Raw genomic sequence first — 24466 nt, 5'->3', positions numbered from 1 at the left:
CGCTGGAAACACTTTTCCAACCACTAATACACCCATCTTATAGTAGCTCCATGTAGGTTGTATTTCCATAATTTGTTTATGAGAAGATCATGCCAGACAGTATCAAAAGCCTTACTACAGTCAAGATATACCAAATCTACCTCTTTCTCCCTATCAACAAGACTTGTTACCCTGTCAAAGAAAGCTATTAAGTTGGTTTGACACAACTTGTTCTTGACAAATCCATGCTGACTGTTACTTATCACCTTATTATCTTCCAAGTGTTTGCAAATTGATTGTTTATTTATTTGCTCCATTAACTTTACAGGTACTGTAGTTAAGCTGACTGGTCTGTAATTCCCCGAGTTGTCTTTATTTCCCTTTTTATAGATGAGCACTACATTTTCCCTGTTCCAGTCCTCTGGAATCTCCTTCATCTTCCATGACTTTTTGAAGATAATCACTAATGGCTCAGATATCTCCTCAGTCAGCTCCTTGAGCAGTCTAGAACATATTTCATGAGGCCCTAGTGACTGGAAGACATCTAACTTGTCTAAATAATTTTTAACTTGATCTTTCCCTATTTTATTTTAGGATGGCTTAGACCAGGCCAGGCCAGGGGATGTGCTGGTTGGTATGCTTTGCTATTTCTTTTTAGACCAGCAGGATGTGCTCCTGGCTACCATGTGCTGACCACGGCACATATACAAGCTAACTAGGGCGTTGGATGTCTCCTCCTCTGATGATGTTAAAGTGTTAAGAGACTCTTTAACTTTATTTCTTGGCCCCAATCACCTGAAGTGGATCCTAGGTACAAAGTCTAATACCCCCATCACATGAGTCAATATTCACTGACTATAGTAGTTACAGATGCATTTGAGATATCCAACATGGCTTGAGTAGTCCAATTCCCAATATTATCTGAAATGCCCTGAAGGGTTCCTGCCCTGCTACTTGTGTATAAGGTAGGGGTGGTGTCTATACCTTCTCTGCACCACGCACAACCCACCACACACCACTCATGTGGCACAGGCCAGGATTTTGTCCCTAATTTCCTTGAAATTCTATAGTTTAAAATATGGAATACTGTGAAAAGTCTTGTGTAGGATTCAAGCTGCAGGAGTACTGCACAGTGCTGAAGCAGAGAGGCCGAAGAACACCTATTACTTATTTGTATTACAGTAGCACCTAGAGCTCCCAATTGAGGTAGGGGCCTTGTTGTGTGAATCACTGTACAAACACGTAGGGAGAGGCAGCTTCCTGACACAAAAAATATTTATTGTAAGTAAACAAAGGGTGAGAACAAAAACAGAGAGGGAAAGGCCTAGATCCCCAGAAGGTATTTAGGCACCTAACTCCTGTTGGGCAAAGTACTTGTCCAAGGTCACAGATCAGGTTAGGACAGAGCGAGGATTAGAACTCAGTCCTCAGTTCCCAATGCAGTGGCCTTATCTGCTAGATAACTACTTAGGAACCTAAATGTTTGCCCTTGGGAGTGTGATGTAGAGATTGGCTCACTCTCCTCACACTCAGATCTACAAATGAAGATACCATATACTGAATGCCTCAGTGTTCATGATGTGCAAAGCCCTATTGTTACGTCTAAGAGTACAGCATGAACAATTTTAAGGTAAACTAGCTTTGGTGGAAGTGATAGATCCAATTTATTTCAAAAACCTTTAAGTATTCATCATGATGATGATGAATTTTAAACCAAATTCTCCTTATACTGACCTACAAATCAAGTGTATTAAGCTAAGATATTTTCTGTCCATTATCAACAGAACATTCTCCTTAAAGTGAAAAGTTGCATTAAGTAAAAAAAAGAGACCCCTACATTCATCTCTCAGAGCTGAAGTAGATTCAGAACATGCAATTAGTTTTGAAATATACAGTCAACAAAACACAGTTGTTTTAAGTTTACCTTGGATAAAGATATTTCCTCACCATGAGAAACCCTTTCTGGGGCCTCTTGTTCCTTGGAGTGTTTAGTTTACAGCATGACATTTAATACTTGTGCAGACTTACTCTTCCACACATTACATCTGTTGTGACATACAAATGGTTCTGTATCCACACCAGATGCTAACCAAAAAAAAAAAAAAGACTAGATAACACTGAGGCTTCTCTCTCATACTCAAGGTATTGTCCTTTTATGTAGCTAAAGAATTTCCGAGTACACAGATTTTCATCTGAAAGGCGGGTATGTCAATAAGGAGATCACTTTCCCATAAAATAGCAGCTCCTTGGTTCTAGTTCTTCATGCAACTACACATAGCTAACAATAAAACTGCCTCATTTAATTCTAATTCATGGTGTTATTTACAGAGGAAAATACAATTAAATATTTCACTGAGCTTTACTGTTGCAGATAGCTTGGACGAAAATAGATAAATGATTGAAATAAGAAAAGGCCCCAGAATTTAGTTAAAAATTTAATTAAAGCTTTCGTCACTTAACACCTGAAAAAAGTTCAGAGAATTCTGAAAAAAAGATGGAAAATTAAAATTTTAGCACTTCCAGCTGGCATAAAACATGAAGCTGTTCAGTAAGGGAACCACTTAGTGAAAACAGGTTTTTTAATAATCTTTGGTTTTGGTGCTAACTCACTTTAAATACTTTATGTAGAATTCCTTGAACAATCAAAATATAATATAAAGAAGAAAAGAGACCCAATACTTTTAATTTAGATAGTGTCTTGCATCTATGGTTTCACACCCTTCTTTGTAAGGTGCTTTTCACTTTACAGGCAGGAAAAATGAGGCACCAAAAAATTAAACAACTTGGCATTGTTACTGGCAGAGTGAAGAATGCAATCTGGTTCATGTGACTCAACAGATTTGATTCTCCACTGGCTTGCACCTTGTGTAGTTGTTTATACCTGCGCAAAGTGGGTAAAAATGGTACTCTATCAGAATGTATTTTGACCACATTCACTAGGGCAAACCACTGCTTGTAGGGGCCCGGGCTCTTTAATGAGCATACAGGGGCAGACAAGAAATGCACCAAAAGTGCTGCAAAGAGTAAACTGCATGCATCTCAATTTATTTTCCATAAAGTATGAAGGACTGATTTTCTGGGATTTTTAATCTGTGTTTCCTGAGTCTGGGTGCCTGATTCTGATCTCACTCTGCTGAGAGTCAGGAGTAATGCCACTCAAGTGATTGGCGTTACCTCAGTATGAACTTTGAATCAGACTCACTTGGTGCTTTCAACCTAATAGGCCAGATAATCCAACTTGGTGTCTTCCATGTCTAATTTACCATATCTGAACCTTTTATTCTGAAGGTCAGTGCACAAGTATTGCAGAGCTTGGGGCACATAAAGGCAACAGGAGCCAACAAAAGGTACATTGCTAAGAATTATCTGTCACTGTCAGGAATTGAAGGAGGGAAGTATGCAAGAGTAGCTTTTATTGAAAATAAACTCAAGCTATCAGAGGAGAGGATACATAAATAGAGATCAACAGTAAAGTGGCCTATTGTCCAACTCATCTGCAGGAGACTGAGATTTACATGGGAAATTCCCACAGGAGCTCAAAAGATTTGCACACAAAGCCCCTGTACATTGATGGGAAAACAGATCCTTAATATGAGATTGCATTTATATACTAGAAGGCAATGCATTTTCAATTCCTTGGAATTTGGCTGTTCATATTGACCTCATGGAATATCAAAGAACAACCTACTGCTAGAAAAGGCACTACTAGAGGGACTGTTGTTCTTTATATTCACTGCTAAAAGCTTGTCAAGCTTTCTTGAATATGTGTAATAATTTGCTGCATACACTAGGTTTATATTTTAGCTTTCACCAATCTTTTCTCTGCTCTGCTCCCTCCCCCCCATAGCAGACATCATTTTGTGACAATGTGTGAACTCTTCACAGTAGTATTCAAGAAGTCTCTCCAATATTGTATTTTACTGTTACAGTGACAGCCCACATAAAGAAAATGAACAACGCAATATCTTCAAGTCTCTAAAATAACAAAGCAAATGTGCAATGAGTCGATTTCCTCAGCCGGCTGCATCTGTAATATCAAGTGTCTGAACTCAGAGACAAAGAAATGTAACTGGATGATGTAACTTCATTAAGCAACTTGAAATAGGCTTAGGTTTTAACACTAGAAAGCATCAGATAAAACGAAGAGTCCTAAAGAAAATAACCTTTTCCTGTGGAAGAGTTTGACAACTGTGTTTGAATCACATATTATATAAGAGCTATCAGTCAAATATCACTTAACAGGAGTATCTAAGACAGATAAATCTAAAGAAACCGTGGAAAGACGAGAAATGCAGCAAGCATCACTCCTATAACTTAGCTCTGTAAGAAGATTGATCACATTGGGTAGGTTGAAACCGCATCTCATGTTGTATGAACAGAGATTTATTTTCATTCAATTATGTTACAAAACTGCCACAGGCTCTCTTTATATCACTGTATGACAGTTACATGTATCTGTGGAAGATTTATCATTTGAGAATTGAAATTATGATATTTTATTTATAGAACTGGGCAAAGAATTCACAATATTCAGTGTATTTGGTGAATGTAGTCCTTTTTCCTGTTTGCTCATAGATTGAGAACAGAAAATAACTTACTATTTTGGTTGCCATTTGAATGTATTTGATGCATCTTGTGTGTGAACACATTTCAGATTATAGATTGGTTGCAGGCTCTTCACACAGAATACTTAGGGTGACCAGATGTCCCGTTTTTTGGGACTTTTCCTTATATCGGCTCCTATTACACCCAATCCCCTGTCCCATTTTTTCCACAGTTGCTCTCTGGTTACCCTAAGAATACTTAAGATATGTGACTGGTTACCTGAGTCACATGCTATTGTTTCTGTTCTCTGACCGGATGATCTAACTTATAAACTACTGCTGCCAGAACGTGAATAGCCTATACATGGGTCAAAAGTGGAGAGAAGTTTTCCCCTATCAAAATAGTACTATAGGATGGACTTTAGGTATAATTCTTAACAGTAGAGGGGCAAACAACTGAAGGGAACAAGAGCAAGAAAAGATCCTGTCTGTACTGGTCAAGGAACCATTGTTAGAATCCCACTCGCAACAATTGTGCTTAATCACAGGTAGTGCTAACTAGCATGGTCTCAGCTATAGCATGGATAGGACTTTAAAATAGTTGCCAGTTACACACATCTGGAATCATGCTATCTGGAGAGAATTCATAAATGGGTGGGATGGTTACAACTGACTCATGTGTGACTAATCCTAGCACTTTCCCTAGAGGCCTTACCACATGGATACAAATTTGGTGATGGGTCAGTGGATGATGTCATGATTATCGGAAGTGATTCTGAGGTGGGTGAGTGGCTTGGAACACAATTTGTTCCATACCTTGGGAAGTGATAACAGCTAAGGCAAGCAGATTCCATCTGAGGCATCTTTAGAAACGATTCCTCTATCTGACAGGGGCACAATGGAAGTTTGCCAAATAGCTTTCTCTCAAACTGAATGGGTATATCTGTCTCACTTCAGTTTAAGAGAGGCCATAATTTTAAGCCAAAAAATGAAGGAAAAAGACTTCAAGTGGATGTCCTTGGATAAAGTTGTTACTGATAAAGTAACTACCAAGATCTTTCCAAGAACAGAAAGAACCTGTAAGCTTTGTTGTGAAATTGATATCTAAATGACTAATTAACATTATTCAGCTGTTTGGTTGTACATTACCTAGAACACCCGCTTATACCTTCTTAGGGAGATTTGTACTAATATCTGCATTATTCACTGAGGTCAGAAGAGCCCTTTATGCAGGCACTTAGCATACCCCACTTTGGATTTTGCTTGTTTGCTTGTTTGAATCAAACCATTAAATTTGACATTTGCTCATCCCAAAATGAAACTCCCTGATATAAATACAAACATTGATGCCAACAATGTGTAAGTACCCTTTTTTGGAAATGTGAGAATCTGAGTTGGTCTGGGAAGCATTATGATCTTAGGAAAGAACTTTGGTGCTACAAATTTAAAATCATGTGTACGGGGAGAGTGCTGGAGTAAAATTATAAGATGTATGAGTTGAGAGAGAGGGGAATAATTCCAGTTTTGAAGAAATGTAAGTAAAGGGGGAGGGAAAGAACTAGAGTCTACGGAATAATATTTGGATCTGAGTAAATATATTGGCCTGTATTCAAACTGGCTGTTTGTCAGATTTATATTTCTGGTAGTCAGTGCAAAAGAACAGCTTGTACACTTAGGTCAGACCCTTAACTGGTGTAAACTGACATAACTCGATTGACGTCAATAGAGTTAATTTACACCAACTGAGGATTTGGCCTTTAGTGTTGCCTCCAAACTTGAAATAATCATCCTGAATAATTCCTGAATGCTAATCAATCATTCTTCCTGGCACATAGCATTGCGGCTACACACACACACACACAGAATGTAAAAGTTATGAATAAAACTTGTTTATAAAACCTCACAAGTAGTGAGGCAACAATAATCATTAAATCTTGAATTAAATTATCTGAGGAAGCAGGTAACTCCATACCCTTATTCCAGTAACCTTCATTTTCCTTTATCCCATTCCCACACAGCTGTTTGTTATCCCCATTGATTAAGTCAGAACTACACTTAGGTTGCAAGCTCTTTGTGGCAGAGACCATACCTGCCCATTTCTATTGTATAGCATTCAGCACACACAAATGCTGAGAAAATAATAATTAATAACAGTTACACCACAAGATATTTATGAACTTTTTGGATTAATGTTGCTGCCCCCGCCCCCCAGAAATATTCCAATATTTCAGGTCAGAAAAGACTTAGATACTGTGTCAATAAGCACTACAGAAAATCCCAAGATAAATATTTCCAGAACTAATAGTAAAAGGTAATTAGAATAAATATTCCTCTGCATAGTATGGATCGAATTGTCAGCATTTGCACATACACAGTATGCATCCAGTGTGAATACAAGTCCCTGTTTTGAGCTCATCCATGACTAAATATGACTGCGTCTCCATATGTTTATATGCAAAATCACCTCTGTGGGCAAAAGTCCAGCTGCGTGGTATGTAAATGTACATGCACAAATACATGCCTACCTGAGCGTCATATTATCTCATCATATTAAGACATATTGTGTCTTGTTTTAACACAACAGGAACAAGAAAAAAACCCACAAAGGCACAGGTCAGTCCTGAATAACCATATTTATTTCTCATACAGAAACAAACATTCTACTGTTCAGGCTGTTTTCTGGACACTTCTAAAACAGAGAACAAGCACCACTAGAGGGCTCACAGCTAGAGATACATACATACATAAAATATAGTCTTTTGTCTGGCGAAAAAAATTTCCCTGGAACCTAACTCCCCCTATTTACATTAATTCTTATGGGGAAATTGGATTCGCTTAACATTGTTTCACTTAAAGTCACATTTTTCAGGAACATAACTACAATGTTAAGCGAAGAGTTACTGTGCTATCCTATTCCAAGACAATACACCAACATAGGGTATGTCTACACTGCAATTAAAAACCCAGGGCTGGACCATGTCAGCTGACTCCATCTTGTGGAGCTTGGGTTAATGGACTTTTTTTATTGCAGTGTAGGCATTAGGGCTCAGGCTGAAGCCAGACTGTCTACACTGCAATTAAACAGCTCCTTCGCCTGAGCCCCGGGAACTCGAGTAGCGGACATGGTCCAGCCAGAGGTATTTAACTGCAGTGTAAACATTCTCATAGAGCCTGATTTTCAGCACACAGTATCCCAGTCAACAGTGTAATTTTATTTAAGGTTCATTTTGTCTTGAAGAAAATCACTGGGCCCATTACTAGAAGGGTTTGCAAAGAGAAGCAGTGGTCTGATTGTTTTGAATTAGCTCAGCATAACCCTAGGGCTACTTTCAAACTTCATTTTAAGCTACACAACTGGAGATGAAAAATAATTCTCACTTCATTAATAGTTATATTTTCTCGGTCTTCTGTGAAGCACTTAGCTGACTACTGGATACTGCAATAATTAATACATTATACCGATTTGTATGGGACTAGCTAGCTGTATTTGAACATATTTTGCTGAACCTGAAATTGAGAACAGCCAAATTGTTTCTTAATTAACGGGAAAAACAAATGTGAAATCATGCTCACTAATACGGTGTTCAATTCCATAAAGATTTCAGAATCCATGCATTCAGCATATCAAAGGAAAACTTTGAAAGGCATCTGAGAGCAGGTGCTATCACCATTCAGAATATTATAGATTCTGATTTATAAAACAAAATGTGCGCTGTTTCAGATCTCATAACGTCAAATATTCCCCTCCAGTGTAGCAGTGGCTTGTCTCACCTTACTTTTCCTCACAAGCAAGAGTTACTTCAGCTTTCCTCTTTGGTGGGTGATTTAGCTCTCTGACTAAACCAAAAAATCTCTAACCTTCCAGTGTAAAGAAAGTCCAAAAATAGAAGCCAAATGTAAGGCCAAACCATCATAGTCTCTATCCTTGTGTCACAGCTCTCCCAAAATGACTTGTCTGTCTGCCCCCTTTCTGCAGTACAACAGCAATGATCCTCTGTTAAAGGTTTCAGAGTGGTAGCCATATTAGTCTGTATCAACAAAAACAACGAGGAATCCTTGTGGCACCTTAGAGACTAAAAAATTTATTTGGGCATAGGCTTTCATGGGTTAAAACCCACTTCATCAGATGCATGGAGTGGAAAATACAGTAGAGAGGTATAAACACACAGCATTTGAAGAGATGGGAGTTGCTTTACCAAGTGGGGAGGGGGTCAGTGCTAATAAGCCAATTCAATTAAGGTGGAAGTGAGCTAGTCTCAACAGTTGACAAGGGAGGAAAAATCACTTTTGTAGTGCTAATGAGTTCAATGTAATCAAGGTGGCCCATTTCAAACTACAAGAGTGATTTTTCCTCCTTTCTTGTCAACTGTTGAGACTAGCTCACTTCCACCTTAATTGAATTGGCTCGTTAGCACTGACCCACTACTTGGTAAGGCAACTCCCATCTTTTCATATGCTGTGTATTTATACCTCTCTACTGTATTTTTCACTCCATGCATCTGATGAAGTGGGTTTTAGCCCAAGAAAGCTTATGCCCAAATAAATTTGTTAGTCTCTAAGGGCTTGTCTACACTTACATTTTATAGCGCTCTAACTTGCTGGCTCAGAGGTGTGAAAAATCACCCCCCTTAGTGCCACAAGTCTGAGTGCTTTAAAACGCTAGTGTGGACAGGCTCCAAATGCTGGGACCTGGGCTCCCAGCGCTTGGAGCTAATCCCCTCGTGGAGGTGGATTACTTGGAGTGCTGGGAGAGCTCTCTCCCAGCACTCATGCGTGACCACAATCGCACTTCAAAGAGCTGCCACAGGAGCGTTCCCATGGCAGCGCTTTGAAGTTTCCAGTGTAGAAATACCCTAAGGTGCCACAAGGACTCCTCGTTGTTTTTCCTCTGTTAAAGGAAACTCTAGCAGAGGGGACCTAAACAGTAAGGCAGATGGCAGCTCTAAACCTGGCTTCGCTTTCCCTCAGAGTTCCTTCCTGTCAGGAAGCAGGACCCACAGCAGAGCCAGGTTAGCAGCAAGGCCTGCAGCAGAGCCAGTATCCAGGCCATGTGAGGAGCGCAGCTGGCTTGTAGCAGGCTGCCTGATTAGCCACTTCGCCTAGTGGTTGGAAAAGTCAGCAGACTGGCTCTTAAGCCTAGCAATAGCAGTTCACTGGCTGCTCAAAGTGTTTGCCCATGGTTGTGATAGCCTCTGGGTGCCTGCTCCTTCCTGGCTCTTCTCCAGCCTTGGACCCCATCTTGCCTCTCTCCAGATAACCTGGCTCTGATTGTGGGTGTCTGGCTTGAACAACAAGGCATCACTGCGCACATCCTGGTCATATACGATACCTCGTCTGTTCTGCCCCACAAAAAACTTCTTTCAGGGCCCTTAGCAAAGAAACCTAAGGCTTTTCCTTTTCTTGGTCCCTCTTGGCTTGGAGGGAAAAGGTTGCCTGTATCTTCAGGAGCTCCTACCCAGCATCCCTTACTGAGCGAGCCTCTCATGCCCATAAGCCATGAGAACTAGAACTACAAAATTACCTTGTTCTGGATTGAATGGACCAGCATCATGCTGGGCCTGTAGCCTCTCTTAAAGGCCAGCACACTTTGTTACATCACATCACAGAGGGGAACAAATGGATGTTAGTCAAGTGAAAATGACCCAAAAGTTTAGACATTGATACAAGGTCAACACATCAAGCCCCCTTCCTCCCCACTCCAGAAAACCTTCCCTGCAGTTGCAGAGGAGACTTCCCTAGGCAAAGGTGCTGCTGGAACTAGGGGTGCAGGGGGTGCTGCAGCACCCCCTGGCTTGAAGTGGTTTCCATTCATTATATACAAGGTTTACAGTTTGGTTCAATGGCTCTCAGCACCCCCACTATACAAATTGTTCCAGCACCCCTGGCCCTAGGAGCTAGCTCGAGAGGAGTTTGTCTACCCTGGAAAATCTCCAGCTGGAGAGATCTGTCTGCTTTCTCACCCATTTGCATAGTCACAGCTGCAGAAGGTCCTGAACAGCAATCTGGCTCCTATCTTCTGGAGAGGACAGGGAAGAAGCTTAGTTTCATACATTGGGAGGTCTCTTCTCTTGAGTTTCTGAATGTGTTTATAATATTTGTGAAGTACCCACTGAACTCTGGATCAGTGGTTTAGAAGTGCTTTAGTAAATAACATGACCGCATCCGATTGAATATCATAAGTAATCGCACCTTAACTTGCCCTTTAATTAGGAGGTTTGTTATGGGTACCTTTTAAATTTCATAATGCTTTTTCAACTACTGTAAAAGCCTCAGAGTTGCTGTTACATAGAAAGTTTATTTTCCTAAGAACATAATTCTGTTACTATAGTCAGGCACACATTCTGGAAAGTCAGTTTCACAGGCCCTGCCACTGGAAAAAGGAACAATGTTGCTTAGTTTATACTTCTCTAATATTACCCATGATTTGTGAAAGTGAATTTCTAGTGGTATGCAATCTTGCCTTGTGGTATGGGGCCCTAACCTTAGATGCTGTTGGCATTGGTGTGGTGCAGGCCCTTACTATAACAGACAGTTTTGTATGTTGTGAAAGCTAGCCAAGACACTTAAGTGAAATGTGCCATGGACCTTAAGTTTCATTTCCAGGTCCTTTATAACTGCTTCCTTAACATTATTTTATAGTTTCCTTGGAACGATTTATATTTTTTACCATGTTCTGGCACTCATGAAGTTTTTTAAGAGGGCAAATATTATTGGTGAAAATGCTCTGTGTATATGGCAATTTTAATCCTGTTTGGTTTCTTCTTTTCATTTACTAGTTCAGTAATTACTGTGTTACTAACCACTTACCGTGAAATCATGCACTGCAGAGAAAGGCCTGTTAAGTAGAGTCTTTTCCCTGATCCCAAGTTCCTTAGGACTCTAGAGAATACTTTTACTAAGACTAATGAGTAGTCTAAGAGCTTTTTGTTCTCTTACCAGTGCTTACAAGGAAAATCTGGAAGTTATATGCTCAGCATACCAGCAGCAAACTGCTCACCAGAGCAGCTGCACATTGACTTTAACTGGGACTCCTTCAAAAATTAGCATAGCTTGCAAACTAAGCAAATTAGACTGAGCCACAGAAGGCATCTTTTAAGTTTAGGCACTCTTCTTTGCTTCACCCTCAAATTGGGGACTTGTACTGCAATAATTTAGATTTTTCTTTTATTTTAAAGTACCCTATGTCCTTTGCTGGAACTGTGTCATGGGCAGTTTACAGGCTGGAATAAGTAAGAGCAGAGTGAAAGAGACTCCACCCAAAGGGATTTTTTTTTTTAAACAGTCTTTCAGATATAGATGCCAAAATAATTGAAAAAAGTTTCTTTTTAAAGAAATGGTTTAAGCGTAACAGCTTTTGCTCTCTTTGTTCGCATGACGGTCTGATAAACTGTTTTATGTTATACTTTTTCTAAGCATATAGCAAAACTACTGGACAAAATTGAATACTAGCTGAGGTAGACATACAACCACATCCATTGCGGTGCAGCAGACCAAAAGCCACTTCAGTGTCCAAAGCTCTCCCTACAGGTTGTACAGAATCCCTCATGGTTTCTACTAAATGAAGAAATCCATAAAAATTTAATTTAAGCTGTGACCTTTTTTGGGTAGGTGAAGTGATGTCATTTGATCTTTTGTGTGTGTGGAATCCAGTCCATGTAAACGAACACAAGTTCAGAATGTCTGAAGAACTGGGAATAAAGTACAAAAATGAAGGCAGCAAACTGACTTCAATCCTCATAAATATGTTTTACAACTACAAAATGACAACTATGAAAATGTATCAAAATATTGGACCCTGTGATGGGGCAGAGTGGCCCCGCACTGTTACCGCACGGGTTAAACCTTCCTTCCTGGCAGAGGAAGCCCCACCCTAGAAGCCCTGCTGGGCATGCTCCAACTGGAGAATAGGTATAAAAGCCCGCAAAGGTGCTCAATCTGGGCTGACGACTGGAAGAGAAGTAGGCATACTGCCAGCTCCTGAGGAGGGACAGCCAATGGTCCAGGGGCCAGCCAAGAAGGGATGCACCTGGCATCCCAGACGGAGGTCCCGACAGGAGGGGACAGACCGGAAGACCTTCTGCCCCAGAGTGAAGAACACGACAGTGAAGGTAGGAAGTGACCCAGGCGAACTTTAGAGACCAGGAGCGTTAAAGCTGCACTGACGCTCGGCGTGTTGCGGGCGGATCCCCGCTGAGCTAAGCGCGAGGGGAAACCCTGCCAATAGGAGAGCCCTGGGTTGCGACCTGGTGGAGAGGGCGGGCCCGGGTCCCCCTACCACTCAGACCATTGGCATAAACTTCCCCACCTGAGAGGGGGAGCTATGGACTCTGGCCATCGGGCCACCCTGCCCTGATACTTGGGGCGCGATGCATGGACTCTGGCAGTTAAGCCCTGCTGGGGTGAGCACAGGGAAACGGCCACTGGGCCGCATCGGAATGCCCTTAAAGAATGGGCGTGGGAACGTAAGAGTGGCAAGGCCCCAATACCCCATCCACCCCTGCCACAAAGGGGAGCTGCGGTGCCGGACCCATCACAGACCCTTTTTCTTGTATATTTTCTTGGAGGGAATGCTGCTACACATTTAATTCTGTTTAGAGTAGAAAAGGTCTGGACTATGTTTTTCTTGAAATAGGCCCATACTAATATTTCTTCCCTCTCCAAAATGCTTATATAATTCACAAGTGCCTGGCAGAGACCAACACTTTATAAATGTGGATAGTCACTTCGTAATATTGAAGGGTTTTATTTAAGACATTTTTAAAAAGTCATGTAATCAACACATTATAACTTGATAGCTCTGATTTTTTTTAATAAAAACTTTAAGAAAGACACAGATCTTTGTTCCATATATCATTCAAAATATAAACCTTTTTAAGACAGGGGTGAAGTGCAGATCCAACTTTTTTTTTTTAAACACTGAAAATTAGACCGGGACAGGTCTGTGCCAAAGGAAAAATTGCAGAAACTGAAATATGGTCACTATGAAGCTCTCTCTCTATTGCACCTCTGTGAATTATAACTCCTGCAATCTGCAAACTTATGACTGCATCTTATTAGTGAGGAATTTTGCAGTTTATGGGAGTCTTGGCAGTTACAAAATGTTCAGTGATTTATTTTTATCCCTTTAATAGAAACTTAAGTTTGCAAATTAACTTGCAGGACATTTGAGCAACTTTGAAGCTACACTCGACATGATCTTGCACAGTGCCGACGTGGAGAGTTGTGCACATAAGCACAAGGTACAAAGAAAGGAGCAGGACAGTCAGTGATCACCAAAAACTCTGGCCTGCATAAGAGCTGATACCTGGCTGCCAAGCTATTGGTGCCTAGTAGTTGGAATAGGACCTATGAGGAAAAATGTATACCATAGCTCATTAACCTGATGAAAATCAGGCTTAGACCATGTCTCCCCAGACGATCTCCTCTTCTACCGTGGACACTTGTAATTAAAAGAGTGAGTGTAACAAGACTAAAGACTTCTACTGATCAGTGTGGAGGACTACTAGTGGCTCCTTAATCTTACTTGTGCCTGGCATTTGTGCTGCAGTAAAACACCCTTGTATTTTCTGCTTTGCACTATGTAAGGACTTGTAGGATCAGGATTGGGATGAACAGTAGTGGAGGAATTCAATATTTCTGTGTCTATTTACTGACTTTGGCTGTAAACCATGGTCATGAGAAGTCCGCAAAAGGCAAGGGATGAAATGTGGAAGGGGATGGAAGGTGAGTAAGGACAAAATAAATAAGAATCAGACCGGAAGACAGAATGCTCTTGGACATGCAGCTCTGACTGAAGCTCATGGGAGGTGAATATGAGCTCTTAAGGCACAATATGGCCTATACATTTTGTCAGTGTTCAATAATGCCTGTACTACTTCAGAAAATGAAGCAACACATTTATTAATTGATATATAACTTTATTATGCACAGATTAAGATGACATGACACTGTGGTTATCAAAACCGTACAACTAAGCATTTCCCCAAGTCTTCTGAACACACAACTAAATACCAATGGGGTGTTCAGACTGGCCAGAGGGAATAATTTCTCCCATTGATTTTTTAAAAAAATACATCTGTAATGAGATTTTGCTAATTAAGAACTGATTTAAAAAAAATCAAAGTACTGTGTTTGGAACCAGTTGAAAACATGATCGCTAATACCAATTAATTTCATGAACACCCCGTCTGACTGACGAAAACAGAGCACAACAGTTACCTCACAGAAAGTGCTGTCAGCATAACCAGCAGTACAAGTCTTCTTGTGAAGCATGAGGTAGATACACATTACAGAAAAGACTGGTGTATACATTACAGAAAACAATTAGAAAGAGGAACAAAAAGAATTTACAATCATCTCGAGAGACATTATGCAAAACCCTCTTCCATCTGGTAAATGCAATGGAAAAGCCCAGTTCAGAATGTTTTGACTTCTTAAAATGATAATGTAACAGCTGCCCAACACCAAATATTTGTAAAGGTTAAAGCTAGTGATTAGAAAATATATGAACACAACAAGCAGTCTGCCTTGGAGTTTAAGTATTTCACTAATGGATTTTATCGTCAGAAGCTGTCTTTTTTTTTTTTTAAAGCCCAATTCTGCCATCCTTCCACCAGATATCCCACTGGACTCAATGAGATTACCTGTGAAATTCACCTTGGGAGAGAAGGCCAGCACCAATTAAGTCTCTTGTGAGCCCCATTTTGAGGAACTAAATGGGAAGTAAATGGCACATAGGCTTTGTGCTGCTCCTCTGAACAAGGTAAATATCTCATTTGAGTAATGATGGCAGGATCAGGCCTCTTGATAGACTCAAACTGTGGCTTTGCAGTGAAACATTCAAATGATATACAACACAATATAACTTTAAAGAAACTTGCAGTAAATATAAATGGCTGTTTTATAAAAAGAGTTTATGTTTGTAGCAGTATTCTGAATTGCAGTAGTCAATGACTACTGCAAGGTACGGTACATTCTTCTAATAAAGCTATTAACTGGGAAATGCCCTTGTTTTACTTCTCTTGCCTACAGAAGTGACTGTTCAATCCTATAAGAAATGACACTTGCATTTGATGACATCCACTGTCCAATTAACATATTGGTAACTTTCCATGAACTCAGTTTGATATATTCTTAACTCTAAACAGCTGAGTACATCAAGATGAGTCTTAATTTAAATTGTGTCCTGGATAGAAGGCTAAAAATTCAATTTTTTTTTATGCATTTTATATTTTGGTTTGTCAGTTTGGAAATATAAATCTGTAAATTATTTTAAAATTAGAGTAAATTATTGATAAAATCATTGATAATGCAGCATGTTTCTCTCAAAAATATACAATTAACTATCTTACACACAAGGTTTTAAACTTGTCCATCACAACAGAATTTTCTAAGACTCCTTGTGAGACTCTACTTTTTTTTAATCTGAGAAGGAAAGGGTTAAAATGGTAATAAGACATTACAAAAATGTAAAATTCACAGTAACTGAAATTAAACATATATAGAGTATTTAAATTTAAATTTATCTAAAACCACTTAAATATATCTTTATACACAAATGTAATGTAGTAAAATATAGCTATGATTGACTTAAAGGCTTTAGTCTTCTTTGAAGACATCTTTAAAGATTTTATACATAGAATATGCTTACACAATACATTCTGCTGAAGGTTAGGCAAAGCGCATTATTTTCAAAGACACAGGTAGCATATTTGTTCTTCCCACACGAAGGACACAATCCTGCAAACACTTATGTGAGTTATCCTGTTGAACTCAAAGTAATTATTCATTGGTCTGATCTTGCAAAGACTTTCACATGTGCTTAACTTTACTCACTGTGAGCAGTCCCCCATTGACACTGAGACTGATCACAGGGCATAAAGTTAAGTACATTTATAAGCCCTTGCAACATCAGGGTCAGTCAGTAAGTTTACTCATGTGCATAAGCATTTGCAGGATCAGAGCCAAACGTGTTTAAAAAATTAAGGGCAAAATTCTGCTATCTGATCCTGAGTACATATCTCTATTGCACATTTTGATCTCATTATACAGACTGAATATCCATTGACAATATGAGTTGTATACATGGCATGAGTGTAGAGTTAGCAATAGAAATCTTGAGTTCAGACCTAGGAGAATATCACCCTAATATAAAGAATCCTATTCTCCTGCTGCAGAATACAAGCAGCTTCTACTGAAATTAATGGGAGTCATTTATATCCTGTGACAAGAGAATAGCATTCACTTAAAAAACAAAACAAACAAACCAGAAACAGAGCAATCAGAGCATATTACAGTTGCAAAGTGACACCATAATATTTAAAGTAATTCACATCTAATTTTTCCCTCCTTTTGGGATTTATTGTAAGGTCAGGGTATGGCAAAAGCACTAAAATACTATGAAAATTAGTGCCTTATTGCCCATCTCACATTCTAACATTACTTTGAGAATATCCAATTGCGAAGTTCATATGACTAACTAGTAGTTTGACACAAACCACTGTGGACTGTTATCTTAAAAGAAGAGTTTCATTTTTATATGCAGTGTTTTATACAGATAGGCTCAGTTGTATATCCCTTGTGCACTCAAAACCACAGTGATGTCAACTGGAATTCGGGGCGCACAAAGAACATAGGACTGAGCCAAGTATCTTTCAATATACTTTTTTTGTATATTAGTCTCAAAATATTCATATAAACTAAAGTCAATTATAAATATCTAACAACATTTTCATGGGTAGAGTGGGATATTAAGATGTTTTTCCCAGTCTAAAAAAATAGACATGCTAGATTAAGTAAAATTGTGTATACTGTGGTATATACATTTGCATAAGATATTTCATTAAGTATACACACTAACATTAGTGCATATTATCTTTTCTTTAATCTTTGTGTGTGTATAAGGGTATAGTGGGTAAAAAACCCTAATTGAAGATAGTTTTGGCCCAGTGAACAAGAAAGGGAATGTTGCTTTAGTGAGCATTATAATTACCAAAGGCAAACACATTTTAAACACCTGAAACTGTACACAAAACAAAGCAGGTAAGATGCTATAGCAGTCAAGCTCAAGAAAACAAGGTGCTATTTTGAAGTGGTTAAATATAGCTGAAGTAATAAAATGGTTTTTAACCAAGTAGATCTGAGCTTGAGACTTTCTTCTTCTGATGTGTAGGAATCCTTTGACCGAAGATCTCCGTTGTTCTACTTATCTTGTTGAAATCCCTTTGCAAACACCTTGTCAGTGAAAAGGTTTAGGAACCAAAAATTATTTTGTATAGACAAAGCAGCATTTTTCAAACTGGCATGTATTTCACACTGACAGCCCACACTCCCTTTTAACAGGTTGCAGTACTGTAGCATAACATGCTGTAGAAAGGTCCAAAGACTGTATTTATCCAGAAGATCAGGTGATTTTTTTTTTCCTACAGTGAAATCCCTCCTTTCTCAAAAGAAACCAAATGAATCCTTCCAACTTTAGACAGCCAATGTCAACATACTGTCTCTCTGAACCTCTGCCCTCCTATGATGCTCCCTGGACTTATTTCCCCCTGGGTTAGGCTGTACTGCTGCTAGAACAGGGGGTGCTTTGTGTGCTGCCGATACTGTGTGCAGCACTGCTGTTTTCAGAGGCTGGTGGGTATGTGGGGACCTGCTGTCTTCCTGCTGTTTCCCCTGGGGAAAAAAAGAAGGAAACTGAAAATGTTACATGCTACAGCAAAAATATTTCTACCAACTCCCAATGTTCTTGTCATTTTTATTTCCATAAAAACTCTGCACTCGATATATATTTCAAATGGAAACATTTGTTAAAGATGTTACTTGATTTTGACACCTCTGGGTAGTATTTACATAAAAAAAAATCTTTTCTAGCTGCTTTCTTAATTGTATAAAAGCAGCTGACAGTGAGCTCAGCTATGGATGCTTTGTGTATCCTGCTGTCAGCTGCCCATCAACTGAGGTTCAGTCACCATACTCCTGGGGGAATTCTGTGCAATGGGAGGGGGGAGAAAGGGGGAGGTATCTGGGCCAGGGGGTCCCCACATCTGGGCTCGGGGGGTGGGGAAGGGTGCAGGTATCTGGGCCAGGGAGGCCCTGTGGCTGGGCTCTGGTGGGGTTGCAGGTATCTGGGCCAGCGAGGCCCTGTGGCTGGGGAGGAGATTTCAGTGTATTGGCTGGGAGGCTCCCTTTGAATAGGCCATGGTGAGGGAGGGGTTGTGGGTATCTGGCCTCCCAGCTAGGCTGGGGGGGAGGGGGAAGAAGGAGGCAGAGAAACAGGAACTGGTTTGTCATAGGGGTTTCTTTAACTCTCTACTCCTGGGGGAATTTTTGGGTGTCTGTATTGTTACAGACATACTTGCTGACAGGTATTTTCAGATAAATTACCAAAATAATTGAAGGTGGCATGATTATGTGGTGCTGTTTTCACAAATAAAATTTGCAGAATTTTAAAATATTGTGCACAGAATTTTTAATTTTTCTGGCACAGAATGCCCCCAGGAGTATCATGTAACTCAGATCAGGATCAGACCCTACATTTTTTGTGGTCTTTTCTGTTTGATGGAAAACAGCTAGAAAAGTGTAGAATGTTTTGTCTTAATGCCAACACATGGAGCAGCGTGTACTAAAACCAATGAGTTGGATCTGAAAGCACTCTCCTCCCCCTCTTCAGTCAGGAGGATGGCACATACTGGGAGACAGAGGACCTTCCCCCCCCCACCCCCAGAGTAAGAAAATGGCCTACCTGTAATGCTGAGTTGATTTACATATCCCACTCTAAATGTAATGTAGCAGGGTTACAGCAAGCTTCCACATAGCTACTACAGTATGAGCAGTAGTTATAGCACAGTATAAGGTACAATATTCTTGCAATTTCATGCTCAGAGTGTAAGTACACACACGCACTATTGTTAAAAGAATGTTATTTGGATTACAAAGTCAAGCACTAAAAAGTTAGAAAATGTCTGATTTTATGGATGCCTGTGCAATATTAATACTTCCCTTTTCTTGTCCATTTTGTGCACTGAATGAGGCAGAGGTCCTGTGGGGGGAAAAATAGTATGATCGAATAATTAAAGATTGTATCACAATACATATGGAGTGGGGGACGGGGGATTAAGGTTGCACAGGCAACCATAAATCTGGCATTGCCTAACTTTGAAGTGCTTAACTTTGTAACCTTAATGTTCTTTTAATGTAGCCATGTGGTTTCCTAATGGTTTTTAAAGAAAAAGGTTACAAGTTCTATTATGTGGATCTGTAGCCCTCCTCCCAATCATCAGCAATGTCAGAACCCTGAGTCTTCAGCATTACAGCATAGACTTCTGCTACTTGAGCTACAAGATTAACAATGTTGGCTAGCAGTAGGGTGACCATATTTCCCAAAAGGAAAACAGGACACCATGCGGGGCTGGCCTGAGACCCTTCCTCCAGCTGCCCCTCCCCCCCCAACGGGGCTGGCCCCAGGCCCCCACTTGAGGCTGTCGCTGGTTGCTTGAACCATGCCCCCCCACATCCACATCGTTCCTCCACACTGCACCGCTTTTTTGACAAATGGGCATTTGTCCCGTTTGCTCTTGCCAACTGATCCAACTTTTGCCAAAAAAGTCAGGATGGCCAGGACAGGGCTTAAAAAAGGGACAGACTGTCCTGGCCAAAACGGGATGTTTGGTCACCTTAGGCCTAGAAGTAAGAGGGGAGACAGGACTGCTGGTTCTGGAGAGTGCTCGGGGAAGCCCAGGCCAGCCATAGCTGGGATAGCTACTGTCCCATGAGTTGCCCCCAGATGGGTGACTGACCCCCGGTACCATCTGCTGGATCCATAGGGGCAATTAAGGGAACGCTGACCTGGCTGTCTCTCCCTCCCTCTCCCACTCCTTCCCTGCCCAGGAGTTGGGAGAGCTCCTACCCCCAGTGGTAAATGGACTACAGGGGACCGAGTGTTGGATCCTAGGATTTACAGGGTTGGAGCAGGCTGGCTCACTCTCCTCCTTGCCCCCTAAAAGCTGCTCTGGCAGCTCCCTGTTCCCACTGCAATGTGGGCTGCTGCAGCAGCAACACGAGCCCAGCCTTGGAATGGTTCAGAGATTTTGGAAGGTTGCCAAAAGTTTCCAGAGGAACACGAGTGACAGAAAGGAAGTGGTTGATTTTGAACACTTTGTAGCTCACCCAATTTTTTTTATTTAAACTTTATTTGTATTGTTTTTACATAAAATATAAACACTTAACAAAACGCATACAAACAACCGCCTTAAGTGTCACTATTTGTAAAACCTGGAAAAAACAAAAACAAAAAAAACCTCTGACCCAGTAGCAGTCAGACAGGGCATCAGAGCTCACCCATATCTGAATGGAATATCATGGGTGAATGAAGATGCACTTCTGCAGCACAAGGGGATTCCCACCTATTAAATAGCAAAGCCCTGATGCAAACAATGGAGGTATGAGAGCTTGTCAAGTGAAGGGGTCACAAGAATCCTTCACAATGAAAAGTGCTAGGCAACCTAAATGTAGGGGTTGCTACCAGCTCATCCTACAATCACTGCCGTATTCCTACTCTTGAAAGAGTGCACAGCTTTTGCCTTGCACCCCACTATTTTCACAAATAGGAAGAAAACTCCCCCAAACACTCTTCCTCAATTAAGTCAATGGCGCTGCATTGCTTTAACAGAGGTCAGAATTTTGCCCATGGATTCACTCAATAAGACATTTAATTTTGCGAGGCAGTTTCTGATCTGTACAAATCCAAAGTGATTCCACAAATTATAGACTTCTTCTATGTGTAATTGAATCTAGCACAGCATTTCTTAAATAAAATGTTTCATTCCTATCTTTTTATTAGAAACAGCTTTGTATATAAACAAAGTAAACTATAGCAGCAGTTTCTTGTTGTGTTATCTTACTATAAGCTTTTCATAAACCTTGTTGGGGCATTTTCTCCTTCATTATAAAATGTTCCTCTATCCACTAGTTGTTTTGTGTATAAGCCTCCCTTCCTGTCATGTTAAAGGACATATCTATAAGTCAGTGATAAGCAACCTCCCTTTCATAAAAAAATGAAAATAAAAATAGAAAAAGCTGTTACCATTAGAACACAGGAACTGCAGTTACTTCCATTCCCTTAACAGGGCCCCTCAACATCTCTGCCAAGAAAGCAGTTCTGCAAAATGTAGAACTGGCCCATATTCCCTGCTGTTAGGTCTTATTACAGCTTCGCTGTCACCCATTTTACAAACCGCATGATTACACATAGTTTTGCCTCAGCCACAGCATATCAATACGATCTGTATAAACTTAACCATAACTTAGTTTATATGCTGAATACCTCTTCTTTTTTAGGCAAAATGACAAGCACAGCTGTCACAATCTCTTTAGAAGCCAAACAGCACCACACATCCCGTTCCTTTGCTCTTCTGGAAAACTTCCTAGGAGGCATCTTCCTTTAAAAGTTTGGGGGTTGAGCACTTTGCCTCAGTGGCAAAGACTCTGCTGTCATTTAATTTCCTCTTCACTGCTCCATGTCTAGAAAATTATTGGCAGTTCTGACATAACAATCTGTTTGTGTAACAGAGATACCAGCAGAATTTGCACTGCCCTTCAACTGAACTATCAAAATCTTAGTGAGACTATGAACAGAACCTACCAATATATTTAGACTGACTTTTGCTTGGTCTTACAGTTATTGTTCACCACCTTGATAAACTGTCAAATCCTCTCGATAAAAAACTCAAAATAATTTAAGTGAAGAGAAAAAATGTATTTAATACACCACCACCTACTGCCTTATTTATGTAAACAGCTTCATGTGTCTAATGTTAGTGCTTGATCACGCCTCAAAATGGCCATGTCCTATCTATTGACAGTAAACAAGCTTTTACCCATCTGAATGTGACAACATGTACTTTATTATTCACACTTAGGAAAACTGCCAGTAGTACTCCCTGTCCAGGAAGTCTGAATGTTTGCTTTTCTATCTCCATTTGCCAAATATAATTGGTTGCTATGTCGGTTTATTTTAAATCAGATCCCATTTTAAAAACAAGAGAAGGGGAGGCCTTTAACTTCCAGAGCTCTGGAAAATTTTATCCTGTTAATTTGAAGCATTGTCCGAATAAGAGAAAAATCATACTTTCTAAGAGGATTATGTGACTGATGTGCGTGCCATACATAATGCAAGGTTTTAAATTGTTGGGTTTATGTTTAGCAAAGTCTAATAACTCATAAAGCTGTTCCATGTCCCTTGTATTTATCCTTAAGCATGATAGTTTATTCACTTAAAGCAGAGGTCTCCAGTCAGATAATTTCACAATCACTCCTGAAGGGTTACTGCACACAAACAGGGCTGGAGCAAGACTTTTACTTCTTCTAAAGAGGCTCAGGTAAACAGTATTCAATACTCGCCAAGCTCCTCTGCCTTCATTTGTTCTAGGATCCTCTCCAGACAGATATTCTATTATTGTGGAAAAGTTGGTAGCTACCTTTCAAGTTCTTTAACCATTTAGAAAAAATAGTCTAAAAGAGGGAGCTTTTGGCTGAGGAGGAGGATAGAACACCTCTCAATTCCTCTACTCACTTCGATGCCTCTCCTTCCTTAAGTACTCTCTGAGCTCAAAGCCCCGTGTGCTCAATGGCAAACTAGACCCAAATTTTGCAGTAAAGCTCCTAGATTTTTTGTTAACGTTCTGGTGGAAACTTTGCAGCAGTTTCTGATTTTTTTAAAATGTATTTGAATGAAATAATCGAAGTGAGTAATACAATCAATAACTTAGCTGCTGAGTTGTTTGTTTTGATATTCAATTGCATTTATTTTATGCGGTCTCCTCTACATTTTCAGTTATCTTTTGGTTTCAGCATTAACAACCCATTAAGATGAATGGGGGAGTTCATTCATTTAGGGCCTGGTCTATATTAGAAAGGGTTTGCTGGTATATACTAGCAAACCTTCCTAATGTAGACACAGCTAATACCAGCAAAGTAATTCTTTTGCTGATGTAATTTATACCAATTCCCCAAACAAAATAAGGTAAACTGGCAAAAATACTTCTTTTGTTGGTATAACCACATCTACAGTCTGGCTTTTGCCAGTATCAACAGTAATTTAAACACCCTTCACCCCCACCACGCATCGCTACTATGCCAGTAAAAGTTTCTAGTGTAGACCAGGCCTAAGAGATTGTTTCACGCTGCCTGCAAACCTAGGATGAAACCATGGCATCACTTTTGAAAGATAATGTTATGTAAAATGAAAATTGGATTATGTTCTGGAATCCCAATTACAAGGGGTGAATTATATGGCTGTAGTATACACAAGACCCTATCTAAGATATGCAGGTTAGCTACATATTTATTTATGCTTTATCAAAAAAAGTCTTCAGCAGACCCCAAAGCCTTTCAGCGGGGGCTGAATTATCTTGTACACCGCAATTCTCCACTGAGGGGTTATGGTGACTAGCGGAAGTCCCTAATAGCAAATCTCTACTACAAATCCCAATTTGTAGATGCAAGTGTGGGGGGGACAAAATATGTGCCCAGGAACAGCAGTCCATTTTGAGGCGCCTTTAAAAATCTGCCCACTATATCTAATTTTTAAAATTCTCTAATCCAAGGAATTAGAGAGCCTGCTTCCCTTCTTCCCTTTTATTCTTTCCCCTTATTTTTGTCTCTCAGGCAATAAGGAACGTCAGAACAGCTGCTCCTCTTGCTGTTTTACATGGTAACTATGACTGATGTTGTTAGTCACTAATTATTTTAATAGGGTTGGTCCAAGTTCCATTTTCTTGAAGGATTTATTATGTCAACTTCCTATTGTTTTTGACAACGGGATTTTGTCAATTTTAATTACTCTCTCGTCTCTTGTATAATGCTCCTATTTATTAATACTGTAAAGTTTAACACACAACTTCTGACATACAACACATGTCCCTCTAGATATCTCTGTAACTGAACAG

At 40.0% G+C, this 24466-nt stretch overlaps 1 protein-coding gene across 3 annotated transcripts in view; it reads right to left on the bottom strand.

Moving 5' to 3' along the window:
- Window positions 1–14434: 14434 nt before the first annotated feature.
- The window catches only part of TGFBR3 (transforming growth factor beta receptor 3), a 179660-nt gene continuing 169628 nt past the window's right edge, over window positions 14435–24466 (bottom strand). For 2 of the 3 annotated variants that reach the window (XM_077824946.1, XM_077824948.1), the window contains one exon: window positions 14435–18194. In XM_077824946.1, the coding sequence (XP_077681072.1) occupies window positions 18076–18194 (119 nt within the window). In that variant the 3' untranslated portion in view covers window positions 14435–18075. Of the gene's footprint in view, window positions 19561–24466 lie in introns of all 3 variants that reach the window. The other variant, XM_077824947.1, reaches the window with a different exon arrangement.

Source organism: Eretmochelys imbricata, chromosome 8 (assembly GCF_965152235.1).
Source record: "Eretmochelys imbricata isolate rEreImb1 chromosome 8, rEreImb1.hap1, whole genome shotgun sequence".
NCBI lineage: Eukaryota > Metazoa > Chordata > Testudines > Cheloniidae > Eretmochelys > Eretmochelys imbricata.
Note: the sequence above shows the minus strand (reverse complement) of the source record. Positions and strands in the feature narration are given on the sequence as shown.